Here is a 13,744-nt window from a genome sequence, read left to right on the forward strand (position 1 = left end):
TCTCCCTATTCTCTTCCATTCTCCTCACTTCAGTCAAATGGTCTTTGAAAAAACACAAATATGTTCATGTCACTTCTGTGTCAATGGCCCTCCCATAGCACAAAATGCAAACTCCTTATCTTGGTATAGAAAGTCCCACCGGACCTGGTTCCTATTTCTTTTTTCAGCTTCATTCTTGTCGCCTCCCTTTTTATACCCTATTCATCATTTTCATGATGGCTCCATGTTGTATCCTGTCTCCCTGCTCCTGCTCTCTCTGCTCCCCTGTCTAGTACCCTCTAACCTTTGCTGGCTAACTCCCCTGATTCATCTCTCAGGCTCATTTTAGGCATCACCTATTCTAGGAAGCTTTCCCCAGAACCCCTTCATCCCAAGTTGGTTTAAAAGCTCTTCTGTGTGATCCTTTAGCCCAGCTCCTCTTCATTTACTAGCACTTAACACACTGTTCAGCAATTCTTTATCTACATGTGTGTCAATACCCCACTGCTATCCCTTTTAGGGTGAGAAACTGTCTTCATCTTTTTATATACACAGGTATTTAGCACAGAATGTGGCATATAGTTGGATACTCAAAGTGTCCTGAATAAGTGAGCTCATGAATAGAGCATGTGCTTGAATTCACTTACCTATATTAAGACCGATGTAAGGACCTTGACTCTTCTTGGGATGGTATATTACTAATGAAGCTAGTTTTTGCCATTTCTCTCCTTCCAGGTCGAGCTGTACCCAAACCATTCTGGAGTGATTAAGAATAGAAACAGATGTGCTGGCCTTTTAAGTCACAGACCCTCTCTAGTCCCTAAAGCTCTACTTATGGAACAATAGAGATGACCTGAATTAATTGGGGGGAGGGCAAGGCAAATTCTGCCGCTGAGAGAAATCAAGTTCTATACCATCCATCAGCCTTGAATGCAGATGGGATAGAGGCCAGGCCTGAAAATACATCAGCCTTAGATGATTATCAGGGCTGTGTTCTCTCATATCTAATTCACCCCAGATGGACGGGAAAACACTTGATGAGCAGTCTTTGAAACAGGCAGAGAAACTTGTATCATGCTAGGAATGACTCTAGGGACAAAAGGCCACTGTGGATTTCCTAGTCAATAAAAACAAACTCTGATAGAAATTTCAATAAGAAGCCAGCAGAAACATTCTGTCATCATCATTGTGAATTCATGTTTATTGAGTGGACAACAAATGCTTTTCTCTGCTCAGAACATTTGATGAACACAGTTTATATATCTATAAGGGACTAAGGAATACTTGCCACTCCTTTGATGCCAGTCACCCACCCATAACACAAAATGAACTCTTATGAATATTCTAAAGCATAAAGAGGAAAGGGTTTTAGATTATATGCAAGCATCCCTGGTTAGTGTTTTCCCCACCAGAAGTCACCATCCCCACAATTGGAAGGGAAGAGAAGCAGGAGAAAAGAGGAAGAATCAAGGGATAGTCTTGAGAAAGTTACAAAAATTTGAGCAGTGGCACTCCGTAGATGTTTGTAGATGCAATAAATACCAGGAGAAGGGCCATGTGAATGGAGTCGTGGGAATCAGCCCTGTCCATCTCCTGGTTCCTCCCTGCACAAGAGTACTTATCCAGCCTTTAAGCTTTAAGGTAAGTGATAGGAGCTGTAAAACTCTGAGGAGTGGCTTGATTGTCTAGTTACCTTTCAAGAGAGGACCTTTTCCTTATTTTGCACAAAGAAACACTTTGGGACCTAAGGGCTAGTGGGTACTCAGTAGCTAGGGAAACATCTGAGAGTATCATGGTTCTGGATGAATTTTGTAAGTAGCTGCTGACCCACTGGCTTAAGGGTAAGTGAAAGTGAATAACTGGTGAGCTAAAGAGCATACAAACTAGGCTATACTACTGGCAGGGGAATGGCAAGTGGCCCAGTCTCAGTAACTCTTTTCAAGTCTCCCCTCCCTCCTCTTTCCCACCCTCTCCAATTTTCTGCCAAAGCTTAAGGTTTGAGGCAGTGGTCCAGCTCCATGGCATACGAATTGGTGTTCCTCATGATGCTATGCACCAACATGACAGGCTTGTGGTTTCTTCCAGCAAAGCAAGATAGCCAGGTGCAGATCAGCATGGCAGCCGCTGCTCCACCTCCAGCACAGTAATAGGCCCAGCCAAGCCGACAGGTGCCTGTAGAAACAGGGAAGAGACACGAGGGTTGGGCTTTCTTCTCATACATTCTGTTCAGGATGTTGGGGTTAAAATGAGGTTAAAGGAAACAGTGAATACAACTGGGCTTCCTCTTTCCTTCTCTCCTCCTTTGCTGATGGCTGCTATTTGCTTTAGCAAGAGGTTCTAAAATTCTATTCTGTTATGGTAGGAATCTGGGGGTGATGTGGGTGGTGGTGATGGCGGTAATGCTAATGAAAATGATGACAAGAACACCTTGATCAAATGTCAAGGACTATGCTAAGCTCCTTAGGCATACATCTCATTGATCATTGAACCCTAACTAAATCTTGACCCAAGGAAAGAAGAAGAGTTATTATTTTACAAGGGATCAGAGTAACAGCTAACTGCTTAAATCAAGTGCTTAAGCAAACAGGTCTCCAGAAATTGGGGTAGATGCCAAGTGATATAAAATTGCAGAAGAGTCCTGAGAAGAGACAGTGACCTTCACCTACCTCACATTCCTGCAAAAAGCTAATCCTGACTACAGTTAGTGAGTTAAACATGTCAAAACTGACCTTCATGACAATTTACTATTTAATAACCAATTGTTTCTGTTCACATGGTGCCCAGTGGACCTTAATTCTCCTTCTTTTAATTGACTGGTTGACATGCCATATGAATCTAAGATGGCCCTTAATTAGGCTGCTTTGATTTTCCATTCAGGTAAGGCTAATTTATCCCAAATTTCCCACTTTAGAAATAGTTTTTCTACCACTAAGTCATCATATATGCTGTCTCTCCTTCCAAAAACTGCTTTTTACATCTTATTCACCAATTCATATCTTCCTCAGAACACTATTCAGGACTGAGCACCTCCAAGATGTGTTTTTTAATTGACCACAGTGGGCTCAAGCCTCCTTAACTAAGTAGCCCTGCAGGAATTCATCTGTACAGCCCCCACATGGGTGTACTTGTTGGAAGAATGTTGGGAGGAAGATTTCCATATCACATATTTTTCATCTGCGCTTTATCCTCTTCTATGTTGTTGGCTCAACAGTACAGATTGTTTCTTTCTAGATAATGCCTCCCATATTCTGTTGACAATGGGTGTCCAGTATGCATGATTTGACCTAACAATACTTTGAAGATGGATACACTTGTTTTTTTCAACCTTCAACACTCAAACTACTGGCTTAAAATTTGAATTGAAGGTACAGAACCAGCTATAATATATTCCGTTTGTTTCTGGAAAGTTCTATGGTCCTTCTCACCATAAGTCCTACACATATTCTGTTCCCTCTGCCTAAAATGCTTACTGTATGTTTATGTGTACACATACACTTCCCACCACTCTCTTTGCCTAGCCAATATTCAACATTCTTCAAAGCTTAGTTCAATCATTAATTCTTTGGTGAAGCTCAATCATTAATTCCTTAGTGAAACCTTTCCTAAGCACCCTAAGTCAAATTCCCTTATCTGAAGCCCTCACTAGCACTGTGTACTTTTCCTTATGTATTTGAATGAATGAGTGAATCCCTTATCCCCTTGCATGGCAAGTGTCAAATCTTAGTTCTTCAGAGGAGACAGTACTTTACCAATAGACTAAGGCAGTCATATAACTTCCTGAATTTCCATGGCCCCCACCCAAAATTATGGTGAAAGTCAGACTACAATAGCTATGGAAACAATACAATCCTCAGAGAGAGAGGGTGAATTTGAAAGAGAAGCCTTCTTAAAGAAGGGAATTCAACTATCTACAAAGTGGCCTCAACATGAACAATAATGGTGAAACTCTAGAAAGAGTAAATTGATGAATACCATATTGAAGCAAGCAGCCAGTAGAGATGTATTCCCCATCTCATTGCACTTCCTCCTTAGACACACACTCACTTACTCATTAAAAGTAGGAGATTTTATATAATTTGAGTTTCATAGAGTGAAAATTCGAGAGACAAGCAAACCTTCAACTTTTGCCACCCTTTGGAGAAAGGCAGCAGGCCATATTGTGCCCACTTCACAAACAGGAATGTGAGGCTCAGTTGATAGCCCTAGGAACTCTCTCAGAAGCAGAGAGAGGATGGTAGAGATTCAGACCAAAGTGTCTTTGCTCTCAATCCAGTGCTCTGACCTCTACTGGTTTTCCCATCCTCCTAGAGGCTGTTTTCCTCTTACAGGACCCTTGACCTGTAAGCCCTAAATAAGGGACAAAACCAATTTGTAATACACTCACCTGAGCTTCTCCCCTATCCCCTTCAACCAACATCTCATGTGCTCACATGACAGAGTAGATAGGAGCCAGCTCTGGGGTAATTTCCCCCACTCTGGTGTGCTCCCAATCTAGTCTAGACAGGGTATCAGAAGTCTCATTCTGTTTCTTCAGTTGCCTGTCAGGTTATCGCCCCCCATTAGAGTAGCAGGGATATTTCTATTAGGTACATGCACCCTGGGACCAGGGAAAGACTCATTTTGTAAATGATAGGAATAAATGCATAGCATGCCATTACCCCCAAAGCCCTAGACAGGAAGAAAGCTGACAGAGTGGGCAGATTCAGAGTGAAGAGCTGACTAGAAATGTCTCAATAAACCTTACTGAAGTAAAGTCAGAACCAGGTATTGCTGCACTAGAAGCTGGCACCAACGTGTTCCCATTGCCACCCCAAGACACTCAGGTTTTTCTCACAGAAACTCCTTTCAGGCTACTGGACAGCAGCTAAGTTCCAGGCTGCTGCCACACAGGAAGCCATGGAGAAATGTAGGGAATGTATATTCTACACAACCCTCCTCACAACCCTACCTGTTATCTGCTTGAGGGAACAGAGAAGCTGTATTAATAGTATTGAAAAAAAAAAAGCAAACCTTTTAAGAACTGTATTTCCACCTTGACAGCTGCTATCAGTACTTACCTACTCCACAAAAAACTTGTACACTGGTCTGACGGCTCACACAGAAACTCATGGTTTCTATTTAAGTAGGGAGCTGCAGCAATGAGCTCCCACCCTTTACTTCCAATCGCTTTTTAGTGAAGTCCCGTGGATCATCACCAATCCCTAATCCTGTTCCTTGAAGTATTATTTGTTCCTCCTATTAATCTGACAAATGTTTATCAAGTACCTGCTATGTGACAGTCATTTTGAATATACCATCTCATTGGATTTTTACAACAGCCATGATTATTTCCATTTACAGCTGAGGAAACTGAGTCTCAAAAAGGTAAATTACTTTGCCAACATACAAGTTTCTGAGTTGAGATTTAAATGCCAGGATCAATAGCCCATGTCCATCCATTTCAACCATGCCAGAAGAGTGGAGCTAAGGAGAAAAATTGTTATGATCCAAGTTTTATGGGAAAGTATGATGCCTTCCACTTATTACTTCAACATTCTAGGTCCCAATTTCCTTTTCTTTAAGTGAAGGGAATTTTACTGGAGAGATTTCTAAAAGCCCTTTCCAATTCAAATTTTCCATTCTACTACGAATATGATAAATGCTTTGAGACATATGAGTAAAATTCTACAGGAAGATCCAAGGAAAGAGAAATTATTTGTAGCTGGGAGAATTCAGGTTCAGGTAAGGTTTTATAGAGGAGATAGAATTTCAATTTGACTTTAGGAGTAGGAAGTAGACATTCTAGACAGTGGGAGTAGTTGGTATGAGCAAACTTATATGAGTAACAAAGTAGACCACATGTTTCAGAAACAGCATTCCATTCAAAGTTATTTGAAATGGAGTGCTATAGCTGGCAAATAATAAATTGAATATAAACCAGAAAAGGAGCTCCAGCTGGCAAATAAGTTGAATCTAGACTAGGAAAAAATGGAATCCATCATCTTTCCCACAAGCAATGGGAAATAATGAAAAGTTTTTGATGAGAGAATGATGTCATAGAGCAAGGTTTCTTAATATTGGCACTATTAATATTTTGGACCAAGAAATTCTTTATTGTATGGGGATAGGATGGAGAGGCTTATCCTGTGCATTATAGCACCTTGGCCTCTACCTACGAGATGTCCACTTATCCCTCCCCCACTGAGTTGTGTAAAGCAAAAATATCAACAGATATTGCCAAATGTCTCCAGCGATGAAGAGTGGGTGGATTGTTTTCCATTCAGAACCACTGCATTAGAAGTATAGTTTGGGAAGATTAACCTAAAAAACTCTATATAAAAGGGATTGGAGACAGCTGTACACTATACGTAGAGACCAGTTAACCAGGGGCCAGGGATTCTGTTACACATCCAATGATACATAAAATAACCTCCCACAACAAAAAAAATGATCTGGCCAAAGATGTCTGTATTTTCAAGGCTGAGCAACCCTCATCTAGGCAAACACCAGATATTAACACTTTGAATTACCTCCAAAACAAATCTTGATGACTAAAAGATTAGCCCAACAGAACGGACAGTTCCCCCTTAAGAACAGCTGTATATAGTTCCTTACTGACCTGGGAAGCTAACTGGAACTGGGGCATGGTCAGCATTTTAGTATGTTAGCCCAGGGAAGCTGGGAAAGGTCAAGGAGAGAGATCTCACAAGGTATTGAGGAGGAAGCACTAGTTCCCTGGGAATTAGGATACTGGAGCCTTTGAAGAAGCTTCTTAACCCTACTGGATCTCAGCTCTCTTGCCCTTAAAATGGGAGAAAATAGTTAAGTACCTGCCTAAAGACAGCAATAGGACTAGATGGTTCTTGAGGTCTCTTTCAGAAATAGTAGTCAGGCTCACTGCTGCTTTGTCTTTCAGATTGAATGCACCAACTCTGAGCCTCATGCTAGAACTGTTCAAAGGCCTGTATCTTCAGAAAATGCTTCAGTGAACTGACACCACACCTGGAGATTATCTCTACATACCTGCATAGATATCTGTGAAGACTAGGTGGCCAGAGTAAGGGGAGAAAAGAGTTCCTAACTGCAAATTAGCTTTATGCAAAGCTTCTGGATGAGCCCTGAGATAAGTCTGTTCCTTTTTGTGCTTTTCTGTATCATTTCTAACACCCTATCTGTGAGTCATTCTATTCCAGTGTTGAATTTGCTGTGACAAGATCCCTCATAAAAGTTATTAAATCATCACTCAGCAATGGGCCTGACATTTAAATCAAGACACGTTGCTTTTATTCCAAGTTGCAAATCAAATTGGTTTGGAGTTTGACTTTATTTCCTTTGATTCCACCTTGTTACGTTACTATATCTCTACTGCTTACAGGAAAAAATTGACACTGGCTGCTACTTAAACTGACCCCCACCCCCAGAGGCCCCATCCTTCAGGGACATAGTATCTGGCCAGCTGTCAATGGATCATGATGAGCTACTAGGAGGAGTTAGCCACAAGCCATTGTTTTTGGTGGGGCCAAAGATAGGTATGGGTGCCAGAGTTAGGAATCAGAGTAGGAAAGAATCTGTCAGAGAGGCTCTTTCTTCAGGGAACAGGTTCAGAATGCCAGCCTGCAAGCCAAGAATGCCAGAAACCTAATCCAAAGAAAGGAATCCTCCTTGAAGGAAGAGAGAAAAGGCATAAAGAGAGAGCAGGCCCACTTTGGAAGACAGTTTGACAATTTCTTACAAAACTAAATATCCTCATAACCATATGATCCAGGAATTATGCTCCTTGGTATTTACCCAGAGTTGAAAACTTGTGCCCACACAAAAACTTGCACATGGATGTTTATAGCAACTTTAATCATCATTGTCAAAACTCGAAGGCAACTAAGATGTCCTTCAGAAATGAATGGATAAATAAACAGTGATACATACAGACAATGGGATATTATTTAGCTCTAAAAAGAAGTGAGCTATCAAGCCATGAAAAGACATAGAGGAACCTTAGATGCATATTACTGTGTGAAAGAAGCCAATCTGAAAAAGCCACATACTATATGATTCCCACTATATATGACATTCTGCAAAAGGTAAAGTTATGGAGAAAGTAAAAGGATCAGTGGTTGCCTTGAGTTAAAGGGTATGGAGATGAATAAATAGGCAGAACACAGAGGATTTTTAGAGCAGCGAAAATACTCTGTATGGTACTATAATGATGGATACATGTCATTTTACTTCTGTCCAAACCCATAGAACATACAACACCCAAAATGAACCATAATGTAAACTTTGGACTTTGGGTGATTCTGATGTGTCAATGTAGGGTCATTAGTTATAAAAAGTCCCTCTCTGGTGGGGGATGTTGATAATGGAGGAGGCTGTGCATGTGTGGGAACAGGGGGCATATGCAACATCTTTGAACTTTCCCTCAATTTTTCTGTGAACCTTAAACTGCTTTATTAAAATCTTAATAAAACAGAAAAGAGTAAGGTAAATCTGTCTTTTGAGTTTCTCAAGCCTTTCCCTTTACAATTTATCTGATGGAATCCTAGGCCTCTGAATGATTGAAGGAAGAGCTAAGGGAGCAGGGATATAGTGAGCACATAACAACTACTAACACCTCCAAAACTGACGAGGGCTTGATGAAACATAACGGAACTTTCAGAGATACGAAGTTTTGATTTAATGTAAGTCTTTCCAAAAGTCAAGTTCTGAGAGCTAGTATTCCAGAAAAAGGCAGCTTGTACCAGGATCAGTGGTAGTCAGCCCTGGATATTAGTGTGGTAGGGGAGAGGCTGATGGAGGGGTTAAGAATTGTGAAGTAGCTTGGAGCTTTGGGGTAAGGCAAAAAGGGATAAAGCTGTTTAAAGAATGTTTAAACAGCTCAGGGTTGTAGCAAGGGGACTGCATTCCTATACAAAGATGACATCCAAATCCTAGGAACTCATGGAGTCAGGACGTTGGGAAGCATTTCAGGTAGAATGCAAAAAGCAATATTGACATCTGTTTTTTCATCTAATAGCAGTAACCAGGGAATTTGAGAGACACTGCTCTAACTTCAGATTGGCAAAATAAGGGAAGGACTGACCCCAAGAAGGGAGGATGATCCATAAGGGAACCAGCATAGTGCCTCAACCTCACTACCCAGAGCAGAGGGACAGGATGCTATAAAAAGACGTCTGAGAGCCTTCACAGCCTTCATCATATCAAACCAGGCTGCCTGCAGAAAACTTGAGGGCAATACGCTCAACTATAGAGACACACCTAAAATTCCTTTGGAATTTTATGGGAGAGAGGGGAGGGGGAAGGACTAGAGGGAGATCGAGGAAGAGAATGAGACTAAAGGAGGATCAATGCAAGTGGAAGAGGAAGAGAAGAAAGGCAGGGGGAGTTTGTTTAGAGAACATTAGGAGATTAGAACACTAGAGAACAGGGTGCATAGGGACTGAGGAGTGGAGAGATTGAGCTCTTCAGCAGACTTCTTCCTAATGAGGGTGTTATTGTTTTCCAAAGCAGACCCAGCTCAAGAAAACCAGCTGCTCCTCCCATCACTGTGGCACCATCTAAGCTTATGAAATCAGGGCTACAAACTACCTCCCAAACTGCTGTTTGGTGTGCATGATGGTGGAGGGAGGGAGAAAACAAGCTGCTCTTTGCTTACACAACATGTTTTTTCCATAGGGACCTGAGTTTTGTGTGAAGCAGGTGGCAGGGGTTTGGAAGAAGCTGGTGGTCACATCTGTTCAGAAGGACACTGCTGACTTTAGGGTCTCTGTAAGTAGCAATATAAATGCAGCCAAGCTGAGTGAGCAGAGAACTTTCTCTGTTATGTTCAGCAAAGATGAATAATTGTCGAAGATAAAGGAAAGCCAACAAATTCAAGGACAATTGCCAAACACACTACCCCTGACACCCCACCACGTTCCCTAGGAGAAAGATAGCCAAAGCCATGAGAAGAACTCTCTTGCTCTCCAGGCTGGGCACAAGTATTAACAGGAGCCCAGGCTGGAGGCCCAGAACCTATTGAAGATTTCAGGAACCAATCAGGCTCCCTTGTCAGAGAAGGCAAAATAAATAAATAAATGAATCCTCTGAAGACTTCAGCAGTTCAGGTACACATGTTATTGCTAGGAAGCTGCTAGGAAGCACTATTTGGCTCAGTCAGGTATGCTAGGGAGGTAGGATGTTCTGAGTTGCCAACTCCATCCTGGGCCAACCCAGTGTTCTAAAGGGTAAAGGCAGACCAGAGCAATTGCTAGAAATTCAGAGTAGCACTCAGTGAAGAGATCTTCATGGTGACAGAGACACCTTGATTAGGTTGTGGGTTTTTTCTGATTTTTTTATTGAGGTATAGTTGACATACAGTATTATATTGGTTTCGAGGACACAACATAGTGATTTGAGAGTAATCTATATTATTAAATGCTCACCCCAACTAGTGTAGTTACTCTCTGTCAACATAGAAAGATGTTACCAAACTATTGGTTATATTCTTGATGCTGTACTTTCATCCCTGTTGACTAATTTATATTATGATTGAGATTTTGTGCCCCTTTATCCCCTTCACCTATTTCACGCCTCCATCCCAACCCTGCCCCCATGGTAACCACCAGTCACTTCTCAGTGTCTGTGAGTCTATTGCTGTTTGTTCGTATTGTTTGTTTTGGTTTTAGATTCCATATATAAATGAAATCACATGGTATTTGGTTGATTTTTTTTTCTACACATGCTTCTGCCAAACAAATTGAGTCCTTCTGCTGAAATCTTCCCTGCCACCACTGAGCATTTGTTTCTGACCTATCCTCATACTTCACCAACCAGTGTTTCCTTTTTATATCATTTATTGTATAGTTAGCCTAAACTTTAGCTACTCTGCTCATCTTTGACTTTGGTGGGGAGTGAGGGAAAGGTATCATGTAGTAGGCCCATTTAAATTGTGCTTCAGAGTCTTTCTCAAGATTGAACCCCATCTGCCCCTGAAAACACTTCCATGTCACTCTGTGTTGTCCTTTGCACAGTCCATCAACTGCACTTAGAGCAGTTTCTGAGAAGAGCTTTGGGAACTGTTGGAGACTGAATGTCTGTGTCCCCTAAAATTCACATGTTAAGTCCTAACCCCCAAGGTGATGGTATCTGGAGGTGGGCCTTTGGGAGATGTTTATGCCATGAGGGCAGAACCTTCATGAATGGAATTCATGCCTTTATAAAAGACTCCAGTGAACTCCCTTGCCCCCTTCCACCATGTGAGGACACAGCAAAAAGATAGCCATCTATGAATCAGGAAGCAGGTCCTCCCCAGACACTGGATCCACTGATACCTTGATCTTGGACTTCCCAGCCTCCAGAGCTGTGAGAAAAACATTTTGGTTCTTTATAAGCCACTCAGGTTTTGGTATCTCTGATAGGAGCCCAGCCAGACTAAGAAAGGTACTCTCCCCAAAGAAACAGGTCAAAAAATCAGCTAACCCAGTATTGGATTTTGACTCAGCATGAGCTCTGTAGGATATTTGGCCTCTACGAAGTTGGCCCCTCTCCTGCAGCACCTGTTCAATATTCTAACTGCATCCACTTGAACTTTCTCAGCAAATTAAGTTCTGTAATTAGAATGGTAAAAACTAAAGTTGGTCAAACACATCCATGGGCTAGGCACTGTGGTAATCTCTTTAAGCATGTTGTTCTCACATAGGTAAAATAAACAAACCAGATAAGTGAAAGGGAGCCAGAGACAGAACTGGAACAAGTAAACAGACTATTAGTGTGACAAGTACTATGATATGGAGTGAAGCAAAGATATTTTTAAGGGGCATCAAATCCAGTTTAAAGGGGGCAGGGAGTTTTCAGGGAAAGGTAGAAAGTTAGCTTGGTGAGGAAGGGGAAAAGGGTATTCCTAACAAAGGGAAAAGACCACATGCAAAGTTGCAGAGGTTTGAAGGAACATGGTATTTTCTGGTTGGCCAGGCAAGAGAGAAAGCTTGAGTGGTGATCGGAGTGATGGCCAGGGTCCCTAGGCCATGCTAAGGAGTCTGGACTTGATCCTGAAGGCAACGGGGGACCATTGCTAAAGAATGGGAAGGACAGCAGATTTGCATTTTTGAATTACACTTTGGCCCCAGAATGGGAGATGAGTGGTGTGCAGTATCTTTGGGAATAGAGAGACAGTCAGGGGCTGTTTTCTGTAATCCAGATGAAAGCTGATAACTAAGAGAAAAAAGATAGATTCTAGAGTTCTTATTGTGTATTAGTTAGCAGCATTTAGTCCTTCTGATGATGGACATCACTTTTGTTTGGGATTGGAATTATTCTGGTTGTACTTGTTACATGTCATTATATACATGTGTATCATATCTCCTCAAATAAATTATAAGTTCCTTGAAAACTATATTGTTGAACTCTTTGAATTATGTATGGTGACTCATTTAGCATTTCATAGACAGTAAGTGTCCAGAATATGTTTACTGAGTGACTTATCTATTTTTGACATCATCTTCAAGCATTTACAAATGTTGGATGGCCAGACCTGACAAGCTGACCTACCTCAGGACCCAGGAGTGAGTGCAACACTGACTTAGTTAGCCTCATACCAGCAATACCAGCTTTGACCATCAGGTCTTTCCATCCATGCTCCATCGGCCGACAGATAAGGACCATAGAGACATTCCTGAGGCCCAAGATCCCTGAGTAATGGCGAATGCCACAACTAATACCACCCAATCTGTGTATAGCACTTCACAATTTACAAGGCACTTTTTCCAACCATTATCTCACTTTGATCATCTTTCATTCATCAAGTCCCAGCCAGAGGCAGGACTGTTGTTACAGAGGAAGCAATTGAGCGGCCAGATGAAGTGTTGACCCAAGGTTCCCACTTAAGCAGAGGGTAGGACTGGGCCAGGCCCATGTGTGCTTGGGGAATCATGTAGTACAGGGAGAAGGGCCTGAGTTGATGCTTACAGGGAACTATGTGGGAAACCACACCCTGCCATTTGCAAATTGAACCTCTGGGCAAGCCAATTAACCTTACTTGGTTTTTGCTCCCCCATGGGTAAAATGGAAGTGACACCCCCTACCTCACAGAGCAGCTGGGAAGGTCCAGTGAGCTGACACATACACAGCACTTGGTACAGCACCTAGAATGATCCGTACTTCTCTGTTCTTCTTTTCTCTCAGCTAAACATTTCTCAGCTAGTTCACTAGTTCCTAAAAGTGTCTGGGAAGGGTTTTAAAATACAGATTCCTAGGCCCTGCTCCGGATCTATAGAATTATTATCTCTAGGGAGAGGGCCCAGATGACTCCAATGCACGGTCCAGTGGGGAACCACCTGAACTGGACTATATAGTCAGTCTAAACCGGTTTAGCTTTTAGATGATAAGTAGGAGAGAATGAAAACACTTATTGAGAACCTACAATGTGCTTGATGCTTTCACTTGAAAGATACCTTTCTATGTAATTTCTCCTGATTTGCCTGGCTGAGGCTTGCTGAAGATGGTTTGAAAGTCATATGACATAGCACACAGATAGACATTTCACCCCTGCGACTCTAACTTTGCCAGAGAATCGCTCTCAGGATGTGCAGGAGTTGTCCCTGGTTTTCCTTCTGGGTCAGTCTAATCTATAATAAGAACAACAATAATAAAAGCAATTAATGTTACCATATATTGAGCGCAGGCCCTATATTAAGTGGTTTTGGCGCATCATTTCATTTCATCCTCAAGAGAGCCCTGTGCAATGGGTGCGAGTATTAACACCCCCATTTAAAAATGGTTTCCGTTCTTAAACAAAGGCTTAGAATACAGTATT

The 13,744-nt window shown here is 41.8% G+C and overlaps 1 protein-coding gene across 1 annotated transcript in view; it reads right to left on the minus strand.

The window, feature by feature from the left end:
• Positions 1-1,173: 1,173 nt before the first annotated feature.
• LHFPL1 (LHFPL tetraspan subfamily member 1) overlaps positions 1,174-13,744 on the minus strand; it is a 34,504-nt gene continuing 21,933 nt past the window's right edge. The window contains exon 3 of the mRNA XM_017661555.3: positions 1,174-2,151. Within this exon, the coding sequence (XP_017517044.1) occupies positions 1,970-2,151 (182 nt within the window). The 3' untranslated portion in view covers positions 1,174-1,969. The remainder of the gene's footprint in view (positions 2,152-13,744) is intronic.

This window comes from Manis javanica, chromosome X (genome assembly GCF_040802235.1).
Source record: "Manis javanica isolate MJ-LG chromosome X, MJ_LKY, whole genome shotgun sequence".
In the NCBI taxonomy this organism is placed as follows: Eukaryota; Metazoa; Chordata; class Mammalia; order Pholidota; family Manidae; genus Manis; species Manis javanica.